The 19,384-nt window shown below is 42.8% G+C and overlaps 1 protein-coding gene and 1 pseudogene across 1 annotated transcript in view; one reads left to right on the top strand and one right to left on the bottom strand.

Annotated features, from left to right (window-relative positions):
• The window catches only part of TNFRSF8 (TNF receptor superfamily member 8), a 73,789-nt gene extending 66,662 nt beyond the window's left edge, over positions 1 to 7,127 (top strand). The window contains exon 11 of the mRNA XM_069078300.1: positions 3,865 to 7,127. Within this exon, the coding sequence (XP_068934401.1) occupies positions 3,865 to 4,103 (239 nt within the window). The 3' untranslated portion in view covers positions 4,104 to 7,127. The remainder of the gene's footprint in view (positions 1 to 3,864) is intronic.
• A 4,146-nt stretch (positions 7,128 to 11,273) lies between these two features.
• On the bottom strand, positions 11,274 to 12,097 carry LOC138154370 (large ribosomal subunit protein uL2 pseudogene; annotated as a pseudogene).
• Positions 12,098 to 19,384: the final 7,287 nt, after the last annotated feature.

Raw genomic sequence — 19,384 nt, 5'->3', positions numbered from 1 at the left:
CCTTGACACTGGAAAACTTCATTAGCAAGTGAAAGTGCCAGAGTGGTACAAAGGTTGTTCACCCTTCTAGCCTTGATAGTGGGTTTTCTGGGTTCAGACTCAGCTCCAAAACTTACTACAGTGTTAGGCAAATCACACTCTTCAGGCTTCAGTTTCTCCCTTCACAAAATGAGGATATTAGACTGGATGAGAGCTTTAGGGCTGGAAGGAAGTCTGGAGATTATTCATCTGATCTCTTCATGAGGTAACTCAAGTCCAGAGAGATTGAATTGTCACTTCCAAGGTTCCTGGCAGAGTTGGGATTTGCACCCAAGCCCTCTGATTGCATAGCCAACATTCTGTCATACCAATGTCTTCCTCTGACTTTTCCTTCAGCTCTTAATCTATGATCTTGCAGATTTATCAGCTGCATGATCTTGGGCAAATCATTTAAATCTGAAGTTCCTTATCAACAAAATCGGGCAATCTCACTTACACTGCCTACTTCCCAGGGCTTGGGGTGAGAAAGGCTCTTAGCAAAGACTAAAGAGTTATAGAAATGTCAGTGTTTTATGATAATTCCCAGCACCCCTCCTTTCTAAAAGCACTCATTTAAGCACCAAATGGATGTAAAAGTATTGAGAGAGAACACCTGATTTGTGTGGGGGAGGGGAAGGGAAAGCAGAGACAACCTGAGGAAGTACACACATGAGGTTTTACATGCCCAATTAGTGGTTGCTAAATGAATAAATCACTGAAGAATATGGAAATAATCACTGTGTGCTTGGGCAAATGCAAAGAGACAGGGCATAGAATGGAATACATGAGTCATGATGGAATGTTGCAAAGGATTAACCTTTATGATTTTGATTAAAGGAGACAAATAGTGACATACAGTTATTTCATTTTATTCCCTTAAAACTAGCGAACTTGTATGTACAAGAAGCTAAGGTCTAACTCCTGAACAAAAGATTCAGAAAGCTTAAATACACTTTAGAATCATCCCAATTCAGGGTGGCTATCACACAAATTTATGATCTCCATAAATGTTTAATCACTCTATGAGAAAGGAGTTTTCTTAATTGAACAGATAGTAAATACAATAAAACAAGAGAGTTGACAAAGTGTCAATTGAAATTATGATCCAAGATATCTGTGTTTTCTTTACCATTAACTTTTCATAACATAGTATATGTCCAAAAACATTAAGATAAGAAAAAGTCCCATTACTCAAGTTAATGCCTCGAGTTAAGAGTCTCATCCTTAAGGGCCATAAAGTAAGCCTGGTCTGGCTTTGTTGACATAGGAAGAAATATTCTCTGAGCCCACTCAGAGAGCAAAGACAAAGCAGGGCCCATTTAAGAATTTATGATCTCAGGATGTCTCTGTTTTCCTCCCATATGGAGTATGTCCCAAGGTAGGAGGAAACCCTACTTCCAGCCTTATCTGGTCTCTGGAGTTGCTGACACAGGAAAAGGCATTTTTAAATTAAAGCAAAGCAGTCCGTTTGATTAATTCAGACTTTGGCCAAATATATGATATTTAATGATTATCAAAAGGAAGCGCTCAGAGTGAGCTGGGGTTATTTCCCTAGACTAGGAGAAAGTCAATTCTGGCTTGGGTCTTGAAGGAGGCAGTGTATATGAGAGGGAAGGAAGAAAGGAAGGAAGGAAGGGAAGGGAGAGGAAAGGGAGGGAGGTAGGAAGGAGGGAAAGAGGGGAGAGAGGGAAGAAGGAGGGAAGGAAGGAAAGAGGGGAAGGAGGGAGGGAGGGAAGGAGAAAGACAGGAATAAGGAAATAGTTATAGAACTCCTTTGTGCCAGGAGCTGTACTAACAACACAGAGCTGGTTACATTGGAGGGGTGCAATGAAGACTGGAGATTGATAGAAAAAATTTGTAAAAAAAAAAAAATCCAGATTCATGCAGATATAGAGGTGGAAAGGAGAGGAGCATTTTAATAGGCAAATAATGTCTTAGCATTGTTATGAAGATAGTTTTGATTTCTGAGGTCCCTTCCAGCTCTGAGTGTCTGATGCTATGATTCTAGGTCATTTCCCTTCCCTGGACCTCAGTTTCTTCATCTGTCAAATGAGAGGATAGAACTAGATGAGGTCCCTTCTAGCTCTGGATCTGTGGTCCCATGATGCCCTGAGTGGGTATTGTCTATATGGTTCTCAGGGACTTCAAGGGTCTTCAGACTATATTTTGGGAGCTACTGATCTAATCTAATCCATTTTACAGATGCGGAAACTGAGGCCCAGAGATTGAAATCCAGGTCTTCTTACAAATCCAGTCCCATTTTTCCCCATTATACTCCATTGTGCCTGGCATGTAGGCCAGGATATGCTCTGGCTAGTGGTTGGTGTTCAGGGGCACAGGTGCTCCTTAAAAGGACCAGCCTGGGTATCTGCCCAGGTATGTCTAGACTGGTATCCCAAGGAAGGAGAAGCCTGTTGCCTGGGGACTGCCTACGGTAGATGGAGCTGTGGAGAAGGGATCAAGTCTACCCTGAAAATGTCACTTCAGTAACATCTTCAGCCAAGGGATCGGGCAAAGCTATCCCCTAATCCCAGGGCCCACAATGGGAGCCAGAGGCTTTCTTCGGAAGCTAGCTCAACAATGACTTTTTTGTCATCTTCCACCTTCCAGCAAATCCAGAGCCAGAGAGACAAGTCCCACTCACGATCTTGGAATCAGGACATCATATGGTTGGTCATAAATCTCAAGCTATAAGGGACCTCAGAAGCTGTCTAGTTCACCCCTCCCCCATTTTACAGATGAGGAAAGTGAGACCCAGAAAGATTAAACAGCTTTGAAGCTTAGGATCATGGCTCTGGAAGGGACCTTCGAGGCAATCTATTACCACTCCACTTTACAGAGGAGAAATTGTCAGCCCAGAGGTTAAGTGAGATGCCCAAGGTCATATAGATGCTAAATGTCTGTACTGGGATTTGGACCCATGATGTCTGACTCCGAAACTGCACTTCATCTTAGAGAACCAGGATGTTGTTTACCAAAAAGTGGAGCTGGGATCCCAGGGAGAGTCTGAGTGACAGCTCCGGTGTTTCCCAAGGGAGAGCCATTTCCTCCTTGAGCCTTTGTGGTGGGGTGGGGGGTCTCCCCAGCTCATCCCAGACATTGGGGAGCCTTTTCCCTAGTGCTCCACCCACCCCGCATTAGTGCCCAGTGGCCCAGACACACAAGGAACCACAGTTCCCCACAGAGAGAAACTTCCCTAAATTCAGCAGGTGGGGGACAGGAAGTCTAACCAGCCTCGGGTTGCTGCTCCTGGACCAAGGAAGGGAGGGAAGTGGGAAGAGGTGGGCAGTCCCTGCTGTGGGGCTGAGGCCTCCTTAACTCGTTACCTGCCAAAACAGGTTTAACAGGCAGGTATAACTTGCCTCTGACCATCCCCGATGTGTAACCCTGATCAAAGGTCATGTCATCGATTCCAGGCAACTGTAGGGGGAGTTTCCTATTCCAGTAACATCACAGGACCAGAATCTATCCCTATTCTTATAAAATGAAGGAGAGGCAGCCAGATGGTACAGTAGATAGAAAACCAGCCCTGGAGTCAGGATGACCTGAGATCAAATCTGGCCTCAGACATTAGCTATGTGACCCTGGCCAAGTCATTTAACCCCAGTTGCCTCCAAAAAATAAAATAAAATGATGGTGAGGCCCTATATGGTGGAAGAGTGTCTGAGCCTCAATTTCTTCACCTGGAAAATGGGGTTAATAATAGCACCTATCTCCCAAGGTGAGGTCCCAGGGAGGTCATGTTTATAAAATGCTTTGTAACCCTCAGAATGCTATAGAAATGTTCCCTGTGACCATTACGGTGTTTGTCCAACTCCAGCTTCACCCCATCCTCTTGCCTTGCAGAGAATATTTATATCATGAAAGCTGACACAGTGATTGTCGGGTCTGTTGCTAGAGTGTCTGAGGGCAGGAACCCCACTGCGACCTTGGCACTTGAGGAGCAGGCCCTGGAGACAGACCAGTCTGCCCGTTATCCGGAGCAAGAGACAGAGCTGTCCCCAGGGGGCCACATTGAAGTCATGTTCTCCGTGGAGGAGGAAGGGAAGGAGTACCATTGGCCAACAACTGTGTCTGCCAAGTGAGGGCCAGAGGAAGAGGCCAGGCATCTCTGAGAGCAAGCTTCGGAAGCTGAGACAAGCTGGGACAGAGCTGAGAGGCCATCTCTGCAAGCCATGGGTCTCAGGAGCAGAGCCTGAGCTGACCTTCCTGGATTGCTTTATGGATTACCCTGGAATGTTCCTGAAAATATTCTGGCTTTGGCCAGATGCCTATACCCTGTCACATTCCTACATTTTAAAGAAAGAAGAGACTTAGGGACAAGAGGAGCACTGAAGAGCTTAATGGGTGGCTTGGTTTGCTGGGGGAGATGGAAGGGTTTCTCCTTCCCCATCATCTCTCCATTGCTCCCTTGGAGTCCAAGTCCAGACTACCCAGGCACTCTTGGCTGTCTTCATCTAGGGGCCTGGAATCCATTCTGTCCAAAGTGGCAGAGGCCAATTGGCCAGCTTTGGCCCTAGGTCACTGCTTACTCCCCCCTCCCCCCCCATACCCAACACCCTCAGTCCCCTTCCCGAAATGCTTTCTGGGGCCAGACTGGCACATGCCTTACTGTAAATATACCCGTTGGAGAATGCGGGTGCCTTGAAGTAGGCTCTCAGACTGTCCCCTGTGGTATACCGCTTGACTCAAAAAGGAAGTCTGACTGGGATTTGTGTTCACGGTGTGGTGCCTTCTCTTCAGATCTTGTGATCCCTGGGCAAAGATTAAGGGCACTCCTGCCTGTCAGGGGAACTGCAGGAGGCCCCTAGATACTGCTAACCATTCCAATTGATGGGACCCCACAGATCCACCAGTCCCAGGGATAACTGGGTGGGTACCAGGTGCCCCTCTCCAGTGCCATCTTACTTCATACCTGTTGCTTCTTCAGTCTCCCTGGCATTGCCTGACAAGAACACCATGAGATTTTCTAGAAGGCAGGGCTCACCTGTCATTTGGAGTAGAGGCCTTCTAGACCCTGAGCTCCCTACCTTCCTTCCACTCTGGTTTAAACTAGAGAGCATGAAGGAGAACCTTGGAGTAAGGGACATCCAGGGTCAAATCTCACCTGATACTTAGCTGTGTGACCCTGGGCAAGTTACTTGACTTCTGTTTGCCTCAGTTTCCTCTTTGTAAAATAAGAGGTGATAACCTCTAACTCCCCACTCTGAGAAGTGGAGGGAAGCAGTGTAGGAAAGAGAAAACAGGAAAACCACAAAAGACACTGAACTAGGCCTGCCTGGAGACTTTGGTTCTTCCTTATGAAGCTTCCCCCTTTCTTTGAGGGGGTTGATTGCCCCTCCCAGAGTGACAGAGAAGTAACTTTCACTAAGAATTGCTGAGCTTGAAGGATTATCTGGTGAGCTCTTGGGGATCAATGACTCAGCAAGCTCTGTGCATAGTGGGGAGCTTTGGACTTTTGTACTGCGATTTTACGGTTTGATTTGTGCTTATCTTAGCCCTCTGTATACAGGGAGGGAAGGATAGCAAACAATCCATCATTGGTGTCTGTATAAATCTCTGTTTCCAAATTCAGTGGATTGAGTAAATGCTGCTTGGCCTAAATGAGGCCATGAATGACCATTAAGAGAACATGTGTTTGCATTTCCACAAGTTTGTTTGAATTTCTTTGCATTCGCATTTCACCTTTAGGACTCAAGTCCAATCAATACATGTGGGCTGATATTTCTAGTTTGGTGTATGTAGCAAAAAGAAAACTGAATATATCATTTCATATGTGTAAGACTGGAAGGAACCCTGGAGGTCATCTAATCCAAACAACAAACCTTGGTTTAGCCTCCTTGATGTCTGCATGTCAATCATTTTGATTGGCAGTAGTCCTGTCAAGGGTTCCGTGGATATTCCTATAATTCCAGAATCACAGAATTGAAGAGACTGGTAGCAGAATTAGGTTGGGGTTCAGGTCCCAGCTCTGATGATTACTACTTATGTGACTTTGGACAAGTCACTTAACTTTGCTGGCCTCAGTTTCCTCTCCTGTAAAAGAAAGGGCTGGACTATATCTGAGGTGTCAAACTAGGTCAGCAGCTATAAGCCACCAGCAAAACTTCCTAGTGTGGCCCAAACCAGATGAAAATGCAATTGGGAAATGTTTAACAAAATAAATAAAAATACAGTACAACATAGATAATGTTAATTTGTGGTTTTCTAAGTCAATATGCACTGGCAAGGATCTATTTCTATTTGAATTTGACATCAATGGATTAGGTGACTTCTGAGGGACCTTTAAGCTTCAAATCAATGGAAATTTCCCCATTTTACAGATCAACAAGCTAAGCCCCAGAGAGGTGACTTGTCCAAAGTCACAGAAGCAGTAAGTGGCAAAGGCAGGATCCATGTTCTCTCACTCCAAATCCAGAACTCTTTTCCCTACACCACATCAGAATCACAGAATTGGGGAGACTGGCATCAGTATTGTAAACGTTTCTAATTCTTTTCCTTGCTCAGAGTTAATTAAGAACTCTGGATCAATGCTGAAGCATCTATGGTTTAGCCTCCTTGATGTCTGCATGTCAATCATTTTGATTGGCGGTAGTCCTGTCAAGGGTTCCGTGGATATTCCCATAATTCCAGAATCACAAATTGAAGAGACTGGTAGCAGAATCATGGACTGGAGAGTTCTCACTCAGCTACTTTCCTGAACTTCATCATCTCCAGAAACTCATCATTCCACAAGATGGAACCAATTTATAAACTCATACCTCCTCAGAACTTTTCCCACCGTCTGCAAGATTTTGTTGTGTGTGCTCCCTGCTCATCACCCTATTCTCAGGTGTTGTAGCTTCCTGTAGATTGTGAGATCTTTGAGGACAGAAATTGCCTTTTTATTTCAAAAAACAACTTTTTAAAAATAAGTTTTTACTGATATTTTATGTTCTTGCATTGTCATAGTATCCCATGTATTCCTCTCCCTCCATTTCCCAGAGAGCCATTCCATGTGACAAATAGTATTTTTAGAGGGAAAAAGGCAACCCAACTATTTGATACATTGAAAAACTCTGAAAACATGTGCACTGTATAACACATGCAGACCTTCCACCTCCACAAAGAGGTAGATTAGAGGGATGTCTCCTCTTATCTCTTTATTTGCATCCCACTTTTAATAATTTTGTTGTATTTTTTTATTTTTTGGTATGTCACCATTTTTCCACTTATATTGTTGCAGTTTCTGTGCATACTGTTTTCTTGGCTCTGCTTCCTTTATTCTGTATCAATTCATATGAGTTTCTCCATATTTCTCTATATTTGTCACACTCATAATTTTTTACAACACAGTCTTATTGCATTACCTTCTTGGACCACAATTTGTTTAGCCATTTCCCAACTGATGGGAATCTACTTTGTTTCCAGTTCTTAGTTATCATCAAGAATGCTTGAAAGTCCTCTATTTCATTGAATGACCATATTTTCCCTTGAAGCATTATACTCAATTTTTCTGGGTAGGTGATTCTTGGTTTTCATCCCACCTCCTTTGAGCTCTGAAATATCATATTCCAAGCTTTTCAGTCCCCTAAGTAGAAGCTCCTAAATCTTGTGTTATCCTGATTGTGTTTCCACAATACTCAAATTATTTTTTCCTGGCTGCTAGTCATATTTTCTCCTTGACCTGGGAACTCTGGAATTTGGCTATAATATTCCTAGGAGTTTTCTTTTTGGAATCTTTTTTCAAGAGGCAATAGGTGAATTCTTTCAATTTCCATTTTGCCCTCTGGCTCTAGAATGTCAGGGCAATTTTCCTTTAGAATTTCTTGAAGGATGATTTCTAGGTTCTTTTTTTTTTTTATCATGGCTTTCAGGTAGTCCAATAATTTTTAAATGATCTCTCCTGGATCTATTTTCCAGGTCAGTGGGTTTTCATTTCTTTTCTTTTTTTTCAAATGCTTTATTAACTTCTGATTTATATCATTCATTTCCGCCAGATTTTAAGTTACAAATTTTCTCCCCGTTTTTCCCCTACCCACTGCCCCAAAATAGCAGTCCCACAGTACATTCCCTCCTCCAATCTACTCTCTCCCATATTTTCTCCCATACCCCTTTCGACTTTTCCAGTGGATCTCTATGCCCCAGTGCCTATATATCTTATTTCCAAATTACATGTAAAATAGTATAAATAATAGTATATATATATATATGTATATATAAATATTTGATTTTAAAACTTTGAATTCCAGATTCATTCCCTTCCTCCCTTGACACCCACCCTTACTGGGAAGATAAGCAGTTCAGTATTAGGTTGTACATGTGTGTCTAATGCAAAACAATAACATAGTAGATATATTGTAAAAGAGTGACTATATTTCCCTCCCTCCTATCCCACCTCCCACTTGTTCTATTCTCTACTTTGATCCCATCCCTTTTCAAAAGTGCATGCTTCCAACTTCCCTCCCCCCCCCAACCTGCTCTCCCCTCCATCATCCCCCCTCTCATTCCCCCCTACTCTCCTGGAGGGTGAGATACCCTATTTAGTGTGTATTTCATTCCCTCCTCAAGCCAAATTCAATGGGAATAAGTTTGACCCATTCCCTTTTGCCTTCCTATTCTTCCCCTCCATTGTAACCATTTTCCCTTGCCTCTTCTATATGAGATAGTTTACCCCATTCTGTCTCTCCCCATATCCTCTCATTATATTCCTCTCTCACCTCTTAATTTTACCTTTTAAGTATCATCCCTTCCTGTTAAATTAGTCCTGTGCCCTCTATCTATGTATACCTGTAAACATATATACACATTCACATATGTATTCATATACCCATATACCCTCATACACACACACATACACACACACATATATTTCTATTCCCTTCAACTACTGAGAAAATTTTCACAAGTTACAATTATTGTTTTTCCATGTAGGAATGTTAATAGTTCAACTTTGATAAGTTCCTTATGGTTTCTTTTCCCTGTTTACCTTCTCATGCTTCTCTTGCTTCTTGTATCTGAATGTCAAATTTTCTATTCAACTCTGGTTTTTTCATCAAGAATGCTTGAAAGTCCTCTATTCCACTGAATAACCATATTTTCCCCTGAAACATGATACTCAGTTTTGCTGGGTAGGTGATTCTTGGTTTTAATCCCAGCTCCTTTGCCCTCTGGAATATCACATTCCAAGCCCTTCTATCCCTCAGTGTAGAAGCTGCCAGATCCTGGGTTATCTTGATTGTGTTTCCACAATATTCAAATTGTTTCTTCCTGGCTGCTTGTAATATTCTCTCCTTGATCTGGGAATTCCAGAACCTGGCTATAATATTCCTAGGAGTTTTCTTTTTGGGATCTTTTTCAGGAGGTGATTGGTGGATTCTTTCAACCTCTATTTTGCCCTCTGGTTCTAAAACATCAGGACAGTTTTCTTTGAGAACTTCCTGGAGGATGATTTCTAGGTTCTTGCTTTGATAATGTCTTTCAGGTAGTCCAATAATTTTTAAATTATCTCTCCTGGATCTATTTTCCAGGTCAGTGGTTTTTCCCATGAGATATTTCACATTGCCTTCTATTCTTTCATTTGTTTGGATCTGTTTAACAGCATCTTGATTTCTCATAAAGTCATTAGCTTCCATTTGCTCTAATCTAATTCTGAAGCAATGATTCTCCTCAGTGAGCTTTTGAGATTCTTTTTCCATTTGGCAAATTCGACTTATTAAGGTATTCTTCTCCTCATTGCCTTTTTGAGCCTCTTTTGCCATTTGAGTTAGTCTATTTTTCAAGGTGTTATTTTCCTCAGTCAGGCTGTTGACTCTCATTTAGTAATTTTCTTGCTTCATTCTCATTTCTTTTCCCAATTTTTCCTCCACTTCTCTTATCTGCTTCTTAAGGTCCTCTATGGCCTGTAACCAGCTTGTATTTTCCTTTGAAACTTTTGGTGCAGGAGTTCTGACTTCACTGTCTTCCTCCTGTTCCATGCTTTGCTCCTTTTTGTCCCCAAAATAGGAGTCTAATGTTGGAATCTCCTGTGTGCTTTGTTTCCTTTGCCTGGTCATGTCACCCCTCAGTCACTTGACTTTTTGCCACAGTAGGATTCTGCCACCAGACAGGGGAGCTTTCATCCCAAATGCTGGGGTTTTCTCAGCTGCCAGAGGTATTAGATGGGTGCTCTCTCTGAGGTCTCCACACACTCTGGCAAGCTGGACACACGCTCCAGACCTCCACCCTAGACTGCAATCCAGATCCAAGAAGGTTAAAGCAAGAGCAATTACCCCTCAGACTGGTTGCTTGGTCCCCCTACAATCTGCAGGCCAGGAGTTGAAGCTGCCATGTGGCTGGCTGGCTGTGCCGGCATCTCAGCTGCTTCTTGCCCTAGGGGCAAAAGCCATGCACTCCCACTTACTGGGTCCCAAAGTCCAGACTGCACTGACCTCTCACTTTGTCCTTTCCATCTATGTGTTGATAAATCTAGAAATGGCCACAGCTGCTGCTGATCTGGAGTTCCTCTGGCCCGTGGCTGGTCAGGCCTGCCCTGGGGCTAAAGCCTTGGCGTGGGTCTGGGCTGGGCATCCAGAGCACTGGGCTGGCCGATTCCTGCTGACCTGCTGGGCTGTCCTCAGTGGGAGGTTAGCTTCTCTGTGTCTTTTTGTGGGTTCTGCAGCTCCAAAGTTTGTTTAGAGTCCCCTTTTTACATGGATTGGGGAAGGTGGGAGCCAGAGCCATGGGGAGGTCATGTTTCTACTCCGCCATCTTGACTCCGTCCCCCCTTTCTCCGTCAGTGGTTTTTCTGATGAGATATTTCACATTGCCTTCTGTTTTTTCATTTGTTTGGATCTGTTTTATAATATCTTGATTTCTCATAAAGTCCTTAGCTTCCATTTGCTCCAATCTAATTTTGAAGGAATTATTCTCTTCAGTGAATTTTTGAAATTCCTTTTCCATCTGGGCAATTCAGCTTTTTAAGGCATTCTTCTCCTTATTGGCTTTTTGGGCCTCTTTTGCCATATGAGTTAGTCTATTTTTAATGTGTTATTTTCTTCAATATTTTTTAGGGTCTCCTTTAGCAAGCTGTTGACTTGCTTTACATGATTTTTTTTATGCTCAAATTATTTACTGATGAGGTATAAGAACTTACTAGTCTCAAAGTCAAAAGGCCCTGGGTTTTTTTTTTTTTTTTAGATATAAAAGCCCTATATAAATAGCAATGTTACTTAGTCCCACAGCATTGTTGTGAGGTTCCAAATTCTAAAGCAACCACCAATGAGTTATAAATATAATTCTATTTATACAATTTCCAAAATAATTTTTATTGTCAGGATTCTGTACTTTAGTTCTCCTTCTCCTGTATAGTCTTGGTACCCTGGAGTCGACCAGTACGCCGGGCAGTGATGAGACCAACCTTTCGTCCAGCTGGGGCATCTCTTTGAATGGTGGATGGTTTTCCAATATGCTGGTGATTACCTCCTCCAAAGGGATGTTCCACAGGATTCATGGCCACACCCCGGACACGAGGCCAGCAGTTTCTCTTGGCCTTGTATTTGTGATAGGCACGACCTGCCTTAAGAATGGGTTTATCAATACGACCTCCTCCAGCAACAACACCAACCACAGCTCTGTTAGCAGAGGAGATCACTTTCTTAGAGCCTGAAGGTAGCTTCACTTGTGTTTTCTTGGTTTCAGGTTTGTGGGAAATCACTGTGGCATAGTTTCCAGATGCCCGGGCAAGCTTACCCTGGTGCCCAGGCTTTTCTTCAAGACAACGCACTATGGTCCCTTCAGGCATAGTACCAACTGGGAGGACATTGCCAATGTTGAGCTGAGCTTTCTTACCACAGTACACAAACTGGCCAGTGTGGATGCCTTTGGCAGCAATAAACAACTCTGTCCTCTTTTTAAATTGGTAAGGATCCCGAAAAGCTACTTTTGCAAGAGGAGCCCCTTGGCCTGGATCATGGATTATGTCCTTTACGATACCCTTAATGTAGCCATGCCTCTCAGTAAAGTTGACAGCCCGAAGCTTGGTGGCCCCTTTCCTGTGCTTCACATGGGCATGGAAGACGGAGTTGGCACCTTTCCTCTGACCATGGATCACTCACCCCATTTTGTGCGGTCTGACTCTGGACTTACTAGAAAGAGCTTTCCATGATTTTCTTGCATCACTCTCATTTCTCTTCCCATTTTTCCCCCACTTCTCTTACTTGATTTTCAAAATCCTTCTTGAACTCCTCCATGGCCTGTAACCAGTTCATATTTTCCTTGGAGGCTTTTGATGCAGGAATTTTGCCTTTCTTGACTTCTTTTGGTTCCTTATTTTGATCCTCTTTGTCCCCAAAAAAGGATTCTGTGTTCTGGTTGTGCTTCCTCTGCTTGCTCATCTTGCCAGCCAATTACTTTACTTTTGAGCACTTTGCCATGGTAGAAGTCTGCTTCCCAAGTGGAGAGCCTTGTCCCAAATCTCTGCGGTATTCACAAATGTTGTCAGAGGTCTGAGGAGGACATCCTCTCTACAGACACCCCAAGCTCTGGCACACTGTCACATACCCCAGGATCACCACCCAAGACTGCGATCCAGATCCAGACAGGTCAAAGCAAAAGTGATGACCCTCTACATGGTCCCTTGGTCCCCCTACAATCTGCAGGCCAGGAGCTCTGGAGGCAGCCATGCTGCAGCAACTGCAGCTGCTGAGCCTCCACCACCTCTCACCTTGGGGGCAGGGGCCAGACCACACTCTTCCATCACCCATTTACAACAAAGTTCCCCACTGACCTTTTGCTTTCTCTTTGGCCTTTATGGGTTGAGAAATCTAGAAACTGCCACAACTGCTAGTGATTCATTCTCCTTAAGTCTGCTCTGGCCAGTTTGGGCCACTGCTCCGGGCTGCCCCGAGCTTGGCATGGCTCATGTGGGACTGTGCTCAGCTTCCAGTCTGGTGTGATAGACTCTTCCTATAGGTCTGCCAGGCTGGCTTCAATAGGAGATTTGTTTCTCTCTGTCACTTTGTGGGTTCTGTAGCTCTAAAATTTGTTTAGAGTCATATTTTATAGGTATTGGGGGTTGTTGTGGTGGGAGCTCACAGAATTTCCTGCTTCTACTCCACCATCTTGGCTCTGCACCCCTCTCCCCCAATTCTTAGTTATCGTAAAAAAAATTGCTGCTATAAACATTTTGGAGCCTATAGAAACATTTTTTTCTTTTCGGTGGCTTCCTTGGTATATAAGCCTAATAATCAAGTCTCTGGTTCAAAGAGTACGAACATTTTAGTAACTTTTTTTTTTTAAGCAATCAGGGTTAAGTAACTTGCTCAAAATCAGGGTTAAGTAACTTGCTCAAGGTTACACGGCCAGTTATTTCTGGGTGTGGTGCTGAGTGTCTGAGCCCGGGATTCGACCTCCAGGTTGTGCCAACACTGGAGCCGGTGCTCTTACTCACTGAGCCACCTGGCCACCCCTAAGCAATTGGGGTTAAGTAACTTGCTCAAGGTTACACCGCCAGGTGTTTCTGGGTGGGTGCTAAGTGTCTGAGCCCGGGATTCAATCTCTAGGTCTTCTCAACACTGGAGCCGGTGCTCTTACTTGCTGTGCTACCTGGCCGCCCCCATTTTAGTAACTTTACATGATTCCAAATTGATTTCCAAAATGGTTCAACCATTTCTCAGCTCCACCAACAATGTATTAGTGGGTCTATCTATCCACAACCCCTTCAACATTGACTATTGCCATTTTTTATTATTTTTGCCAATATGCAGAATATGAGGTGAAACTTCAGGGTTGTTTTGGTTTGCATTTCTCTTATTACTAGTGATTTGGAGCATTTATTTATGTCATAGTGAATACTTTGCAATTGATCTTTTGAGAACTGCTTATCCATATTCTTTGACCATTTGGCTAGTGGAGAATGGCAATTGTTCTTATACATTCATGAATTATATGTTTTTATATATGTGTGTGTGAGTGTATTGTTAACCTTTAAACAGTTTGGTTAAAGGAGACAACAGGCTAGGTGATATACATTTACAACATTTATTCCCTTAAGACTAGCAGACTTGTACAAGGAGTTAGAAACTTGAGTTCTAACTCCTGAACAAAGGAATGAGAAAGCTTAAATACATTTTAGAACCATCCCAATTCAGGGGGGCTTTGTCACACAAATTTATGATCTCTGTAAATGTTTAATCATTATATGGGAAAGAAATTTTCTTAATTGAATAGATGGTAAATACAATAAAATAAAAGAGTTGAAAAAGTGTCCATTGAAATAATGATTCAGGATATCTGTGTTTTCTTTATCATCAACATTCCATAACATAGTATATGTCCAAAATATTAAGGTAAGAAAAAGTCCCATTACTCAACTCAGTGCTTCAAATTAAGGGTCTCATCCTTAAGGGCCATAAAGTAAGCCTCATCTGGCTTTGTTGACATAGGAAGAGGTATTTTCTGAGCTCACTCAGAGAGCAAATATAAAATCCATTTGGAATTTATGATCTCAGGATGTCTCGGTTTTCCTTCTGAATGAATTATGTCCCAAGATAAGGGAAAATCCCACTTTCTGCTTTATCTGGTCTCTGGAGATGCTAACACAGAAAAAGACATTTCTAAAGCAAAGCAAAGCAGTCAGTTTGATTAATTCAGACTTTGGCCAAAAATATGATATTTAATGATTATCATTTTATAGAGAGATATATATGTGTATATTGCCCAACCTTTATCATAGAAATTTTATATAATCCCATTCAACCACTTCCCTTTGTTATCTGAGATACATTAATGGGCAGGAATTACCTTAAGCTTTTCTTATATCCCCAGCGTTTAACACAGTGCCTGGAACGTAGTAGATCCTTAATTAACGTTTACTGGCTCTGACTGACTTCTAAATTGGAGGAGCCTCATCAGTCATCTAGTACAACTCATAAACAAAAAGGAACTCCTACTCTAAAATACCCATGTTGTGGTCTAAACTCAAGGCTTGGTTCTTTCATTTATGAGTTCTTGTGACTTTTGAACAAGTCAATTATCCTCTCAGCCTTCTCTGCAAAATAAGAAGATTGGACTAAACTCTGTGGGAATCCTTAACCTGAGGTCTGTATTTTTTTTTGCATTTAAAATAATGATTCTGAAAAGTGTTCCATCAGTTTCACCATATTGATTACCCCAAAGAAATGTGAGATGGGCAAATTTAGACATCTCCACCCCAAATCTTCACACGGACTATTTGTTCCTGACCTATGGTAGAGCTTTCCAAGTTTGTATTGGTCTGAGCAGCCACAGTTGGACACACTGTGCCTTGACCCTGACAGTGATGTCATTTTTGGTCCTCTTCTAGAATAAAGGACCATGACCAACCAATTATCCATCCAAAAGGCCCAAGAGCCAGAGAAGTTTAAGAACTCTTGGGTTCAAGGATCTTGAAAGTCCCCTCCTGCTCTTATAGTCCATAAGACTAAAATTCAAAGCCCCAACCAAGCTTTCCTTCCAACAAACAATTAGCCTTGAGAATAAAAGTAACTACAGAAACAAGTCATGGTGTTCTTTGTTCCTCCTTAATATTGCTGGGAGCCCGCATTCGTCATGGGCAAGTTTGAGGTGTTTGGGTCTACCCCTGCTAGGTCTCAGCCTGTTGAAAAAAAACCCTGTTTACTCATCAGACCACATTCTTTAGAGGAACTTGGGGTCTGGATCACGAGTACTCTTTTGAAATCACCCACAATGTTTTCCCCAAATTGGAAATTCAGAGAGAATGATACACTGGAAGACAGGGTAACATCAAAGCTGAGAACGCAGTCTCAGACTGGGGTAAACTTGAAATATCATTTTCCTTATACTGAGATTTGTTTGTTTGGTCCCCAATCCAATCTAATAAGGATTTATTAAGCACCTACTATGTGCAGGCCTTGGGCTAAGTGCTGGGGATATAATTTAAAAAGAGACAGGCCCAGACTCCAAAAAGCTTTGGTCATTGTCTTTTTTTAAATAATTTTTGCCAATATGCAGAGTATGAAGTGAAGCTTCAGGGATGTTTGGATTTGCATTTCTCTTTTTGTTAGTGATTTGGAGCATTTTTTCATACGATTGTGAATACTTTGCAGCTTGTTCTTTTGAAAACTGCTTATTCATATTCTTTGACAATTTAGCTACTGGAGAATGGAGTCAGATGGTATGGGTTTGAATCTAGGTCCTTCTTATCTGGAAGAGCTTCCCCTGCCTCAGATTCTAGAACTGGAAAACCAAGGGATTGGACTATGTGGTCTCTGAGGTTCTCTTGTTGTTGTAGGGTTCTGGCTTTAGAATACATTCTGATGGGGCGTCTAGGTGGCACAGTGAATAGAGCACTGGCCTTGGAGTCAGGAGGACCTGAGTTCGGATCCAGCCTCAGACACCTAACACACACACAAAACTAGCCTTATGACCTTGGTCAAGTCACTTAACTCCCCCCAAAAAACCAAAGAATACATTCTGATGCAGGATCTCAGAGTAAGAAACTACATTAGAACCCACACGGGGCAGCCCATAACTATACACAAATGATTCCTCTTAGTAAAGATCCAAACCGACGAGCTTCCAGATTTTTGTGTGAGGCCTTCCATTGATGGGGAAGTCATTACCTCTAGGGATCCCCCCATTACACTTTAAGACCACTTTCATTGTTAGGAAGTTTTTCCTTGAGCCTAAATCCATTGCTCTGCCCCTCCTACCCTACTTCTGCCCTCTGGAGCCAAGCAGAATGAGGCTAATCCCCTGCCAACCAAGGCTACACATCACCATCACTTGCAACATAGCCAGCATTTATTAAGCACCTACTATGTGCTGGCCACTGTGCTAATGATTTTTACAAATATTTGACCTTTACAATAATCTTGGGAGGTAGGTGCTATTATTACCCTCACTTTACAGTTGAGAAAACTGAGACAGATGGAGGTTAAGTGACCTTCTTAGGGTCACACAGATAGTGTCTGAGGCTGAATTTGGAGTAAGCTCTTTTTGAGTCCAGACCCAGTGCACTGTCCATTGTCCCACCAGCTGATAAACACACACATACACACATGTGCACGCGCACACATGCATGTGTGTGTGTGTGTGTGTGTGTGTGTGTGTGTGTGTGTAAAATTGAGACCCAGGGAGATCAAGTGATTTGCCTAAGGTCAGACAGCAGAGGCAGGATCTGAACTTGGATCCTCTGACTCCAGTGCCTGTTCCCCACTGCTGGTAAGGCCATTGAAACAGTGTCTGCTAAGTGGTTAAGTCTCTGTTCTGACGTTTGGAGTAGTCTTAGTAGTTCTAATTCTGCTTGGTGACTTCACTGCTTCTTCTCCCTCCCAGCCCACCCAGCTCTGGAAGCTTTTGGGAAGCGAAAAGTACCTCTTCCTCAAGAAAAGGTCAAACCCCCTGTGGATATGGAGGCAGGTAATTACCCAGAATTCTTGTACTTTAGTCATCTAGAAGTTAGTTTCTGAGCATATCTTAAGAGGATTTCAGAATATGGAGCTGGGAGGGATTTTAGAACACAGAAAGTCAGAGCTGGGAGGGTCTTTAGAACAGAGAATGTCATTGTTTAAATTCTATTGTCTGTCTTTCTGACCGTTCCATTATTCCCATCTCCTCAATCCTGCACACTAACTGTACACTTACCTCCTGCTTTGATTGGACTTTGGCATGCTTGATCCATAGATGGCTCTACCGTGTTTCCCCGATAATAAGACACTGTCTTATTAATTTTTTTGGACAGAAAAACACCAGAGGGCTTATTTTCAGGGGAGGGCTTATTTTAATGAACATTGACAGCAATTTTAATAAACAGGTAAATGTGAACAAAAAAATGTACCTTTATTCAATAATGATCATGTCATCTTCTTCAACAACATTGTCATAAGTGTCCATACCCTGAATTCCGTCCTGGATGTCTTGCGCCTCCATTTCCTTCAGAAGAAGTGGACCCAATCTGTCATGTCCAGCAATATAGCTCTCTTTAAATGAATATGTCTTGTCCAGGTAACCTGCTCGTAGTGCCTTGGCGACACAGCTGTCAGTAATTTTATCCCATGACTTCTTCACCCAAGTCATGACTTCTTGCAGACAGGGCTTCACAAAGTTTCCACACTGATTTCTTTCCATCCTATTTTCAATGTAGTCATTGACTTCCATGCGCAAATGGTCTTTGAATGGCTTGTTTATTGCAATATCAAGGGCCTGGAGATAGGCAGTCATTCCTGCAGGAATCATTACTTGATCTATTCTTCTCTCTGCAAGGAAGTTCTTCATTTCTTTAGCGCGGTGAGTGCTGGCTGAATCCCAGACTATCAGACCTCTTTGGTTACCTCGCATAACAAGTGGCAGCATTAAATCAACCCACTTTCTTATAAACGGCTTGTGTACACCAGGCTTTTTTGGTTTCAAGAACGTAAATGCCAGATACACATTCAATCTTATCTTTCTTGCCCTTACTGATGATTAGAGGTGTGGCTTTCTTTCCATCCAAATGAATTGCCAAAACACAGGTGACCCGTGCACTTTCATAGCCAGTGGTGGGAATGTAGAGTGACGTTGCACCCCTGTGATGAATTGTTGTTTGAGATCCTTGTCCCATAAACACTGCAGTTTCATCCATAGCAATCATATTGCAGGTTTGGTACTTGGAAATGTCGATCCTATCAATAAAGGACTTGAATGCAAGTGCACGTTTAATAACTTCAGCATCTTCCAGCTTAAACAGTGTTGTTGATCTTCTTAGGGACAGTTCATACCGTTGAAGGAAACCGTCCAACCAGTGTTGTGATGCTTTGAATCCTTCTGAGACCATTTCAAACTCTGGTGCCATTGAAAGGGCAAGTGCTTGAATATCAGCCCTGCGCACAACCAAGGCCTTTGCTTTCCTGTCAGCAATCCATTCACCAATGAGGATCTCCAAGTCAGGATATAAGGGCTGCCGACCTGATCCAGACCTGCGCTTTTTCCCTTTTCCCTCATCCACCTGTTGATTGAGGTTATTATAATCTGCTCTCCATTTTCTGACCATTCGAAGATCCAAAAGTTTTTCTTTACAGAAAACTGCAAGATTCTTGCCATGTGACTCCTATACAATTGCTTTCTTATACTCAACAGTATACCATAGCTCTTCCTTTTTGTACTCATGTCTGGGGGTCAAAACAGACAGAATAAAAAAATTATGACCATCAGTCCTTCTTTTCACTCCATCATGCCCCCTGAGTTCTTCTTTTTTCCTCCATCATGCCCCCTCACTCCCGCTTATATACCGGGTTTTTATGTTGTCCTGCCTCAGCTCTCCTCCGCGGCACTGCTCTCAATGGCTCCAGCAAGGAAATCACTGGGGAAGAACAGGATGATGTGCTCACTGCTGCAGCTCTGATTGGATGCAGCTCGGAGCGCGGCGTGC

Source organism: Petaurus breviceps, unplaced genomic scaffold, assembly GCF_028583685.1.
Source record: "Petaurus breviceps papuanus isolate PSGF00001 unplaced genomic scaffold, PetGlider_PUasm1.0 91041, whole genome shotgun sequence".
Taxonomy (NCBI): Eukaryota; Metazoa; Chordata; class Mammalia; order Diprotodontia; family Petauridae; genus Petaurus; species Petaurus breviceps.
Note: the sequence above shows the minus strand (reverse complement) of the source record. Positions and strands in the feature narration are given on the sequence as shown.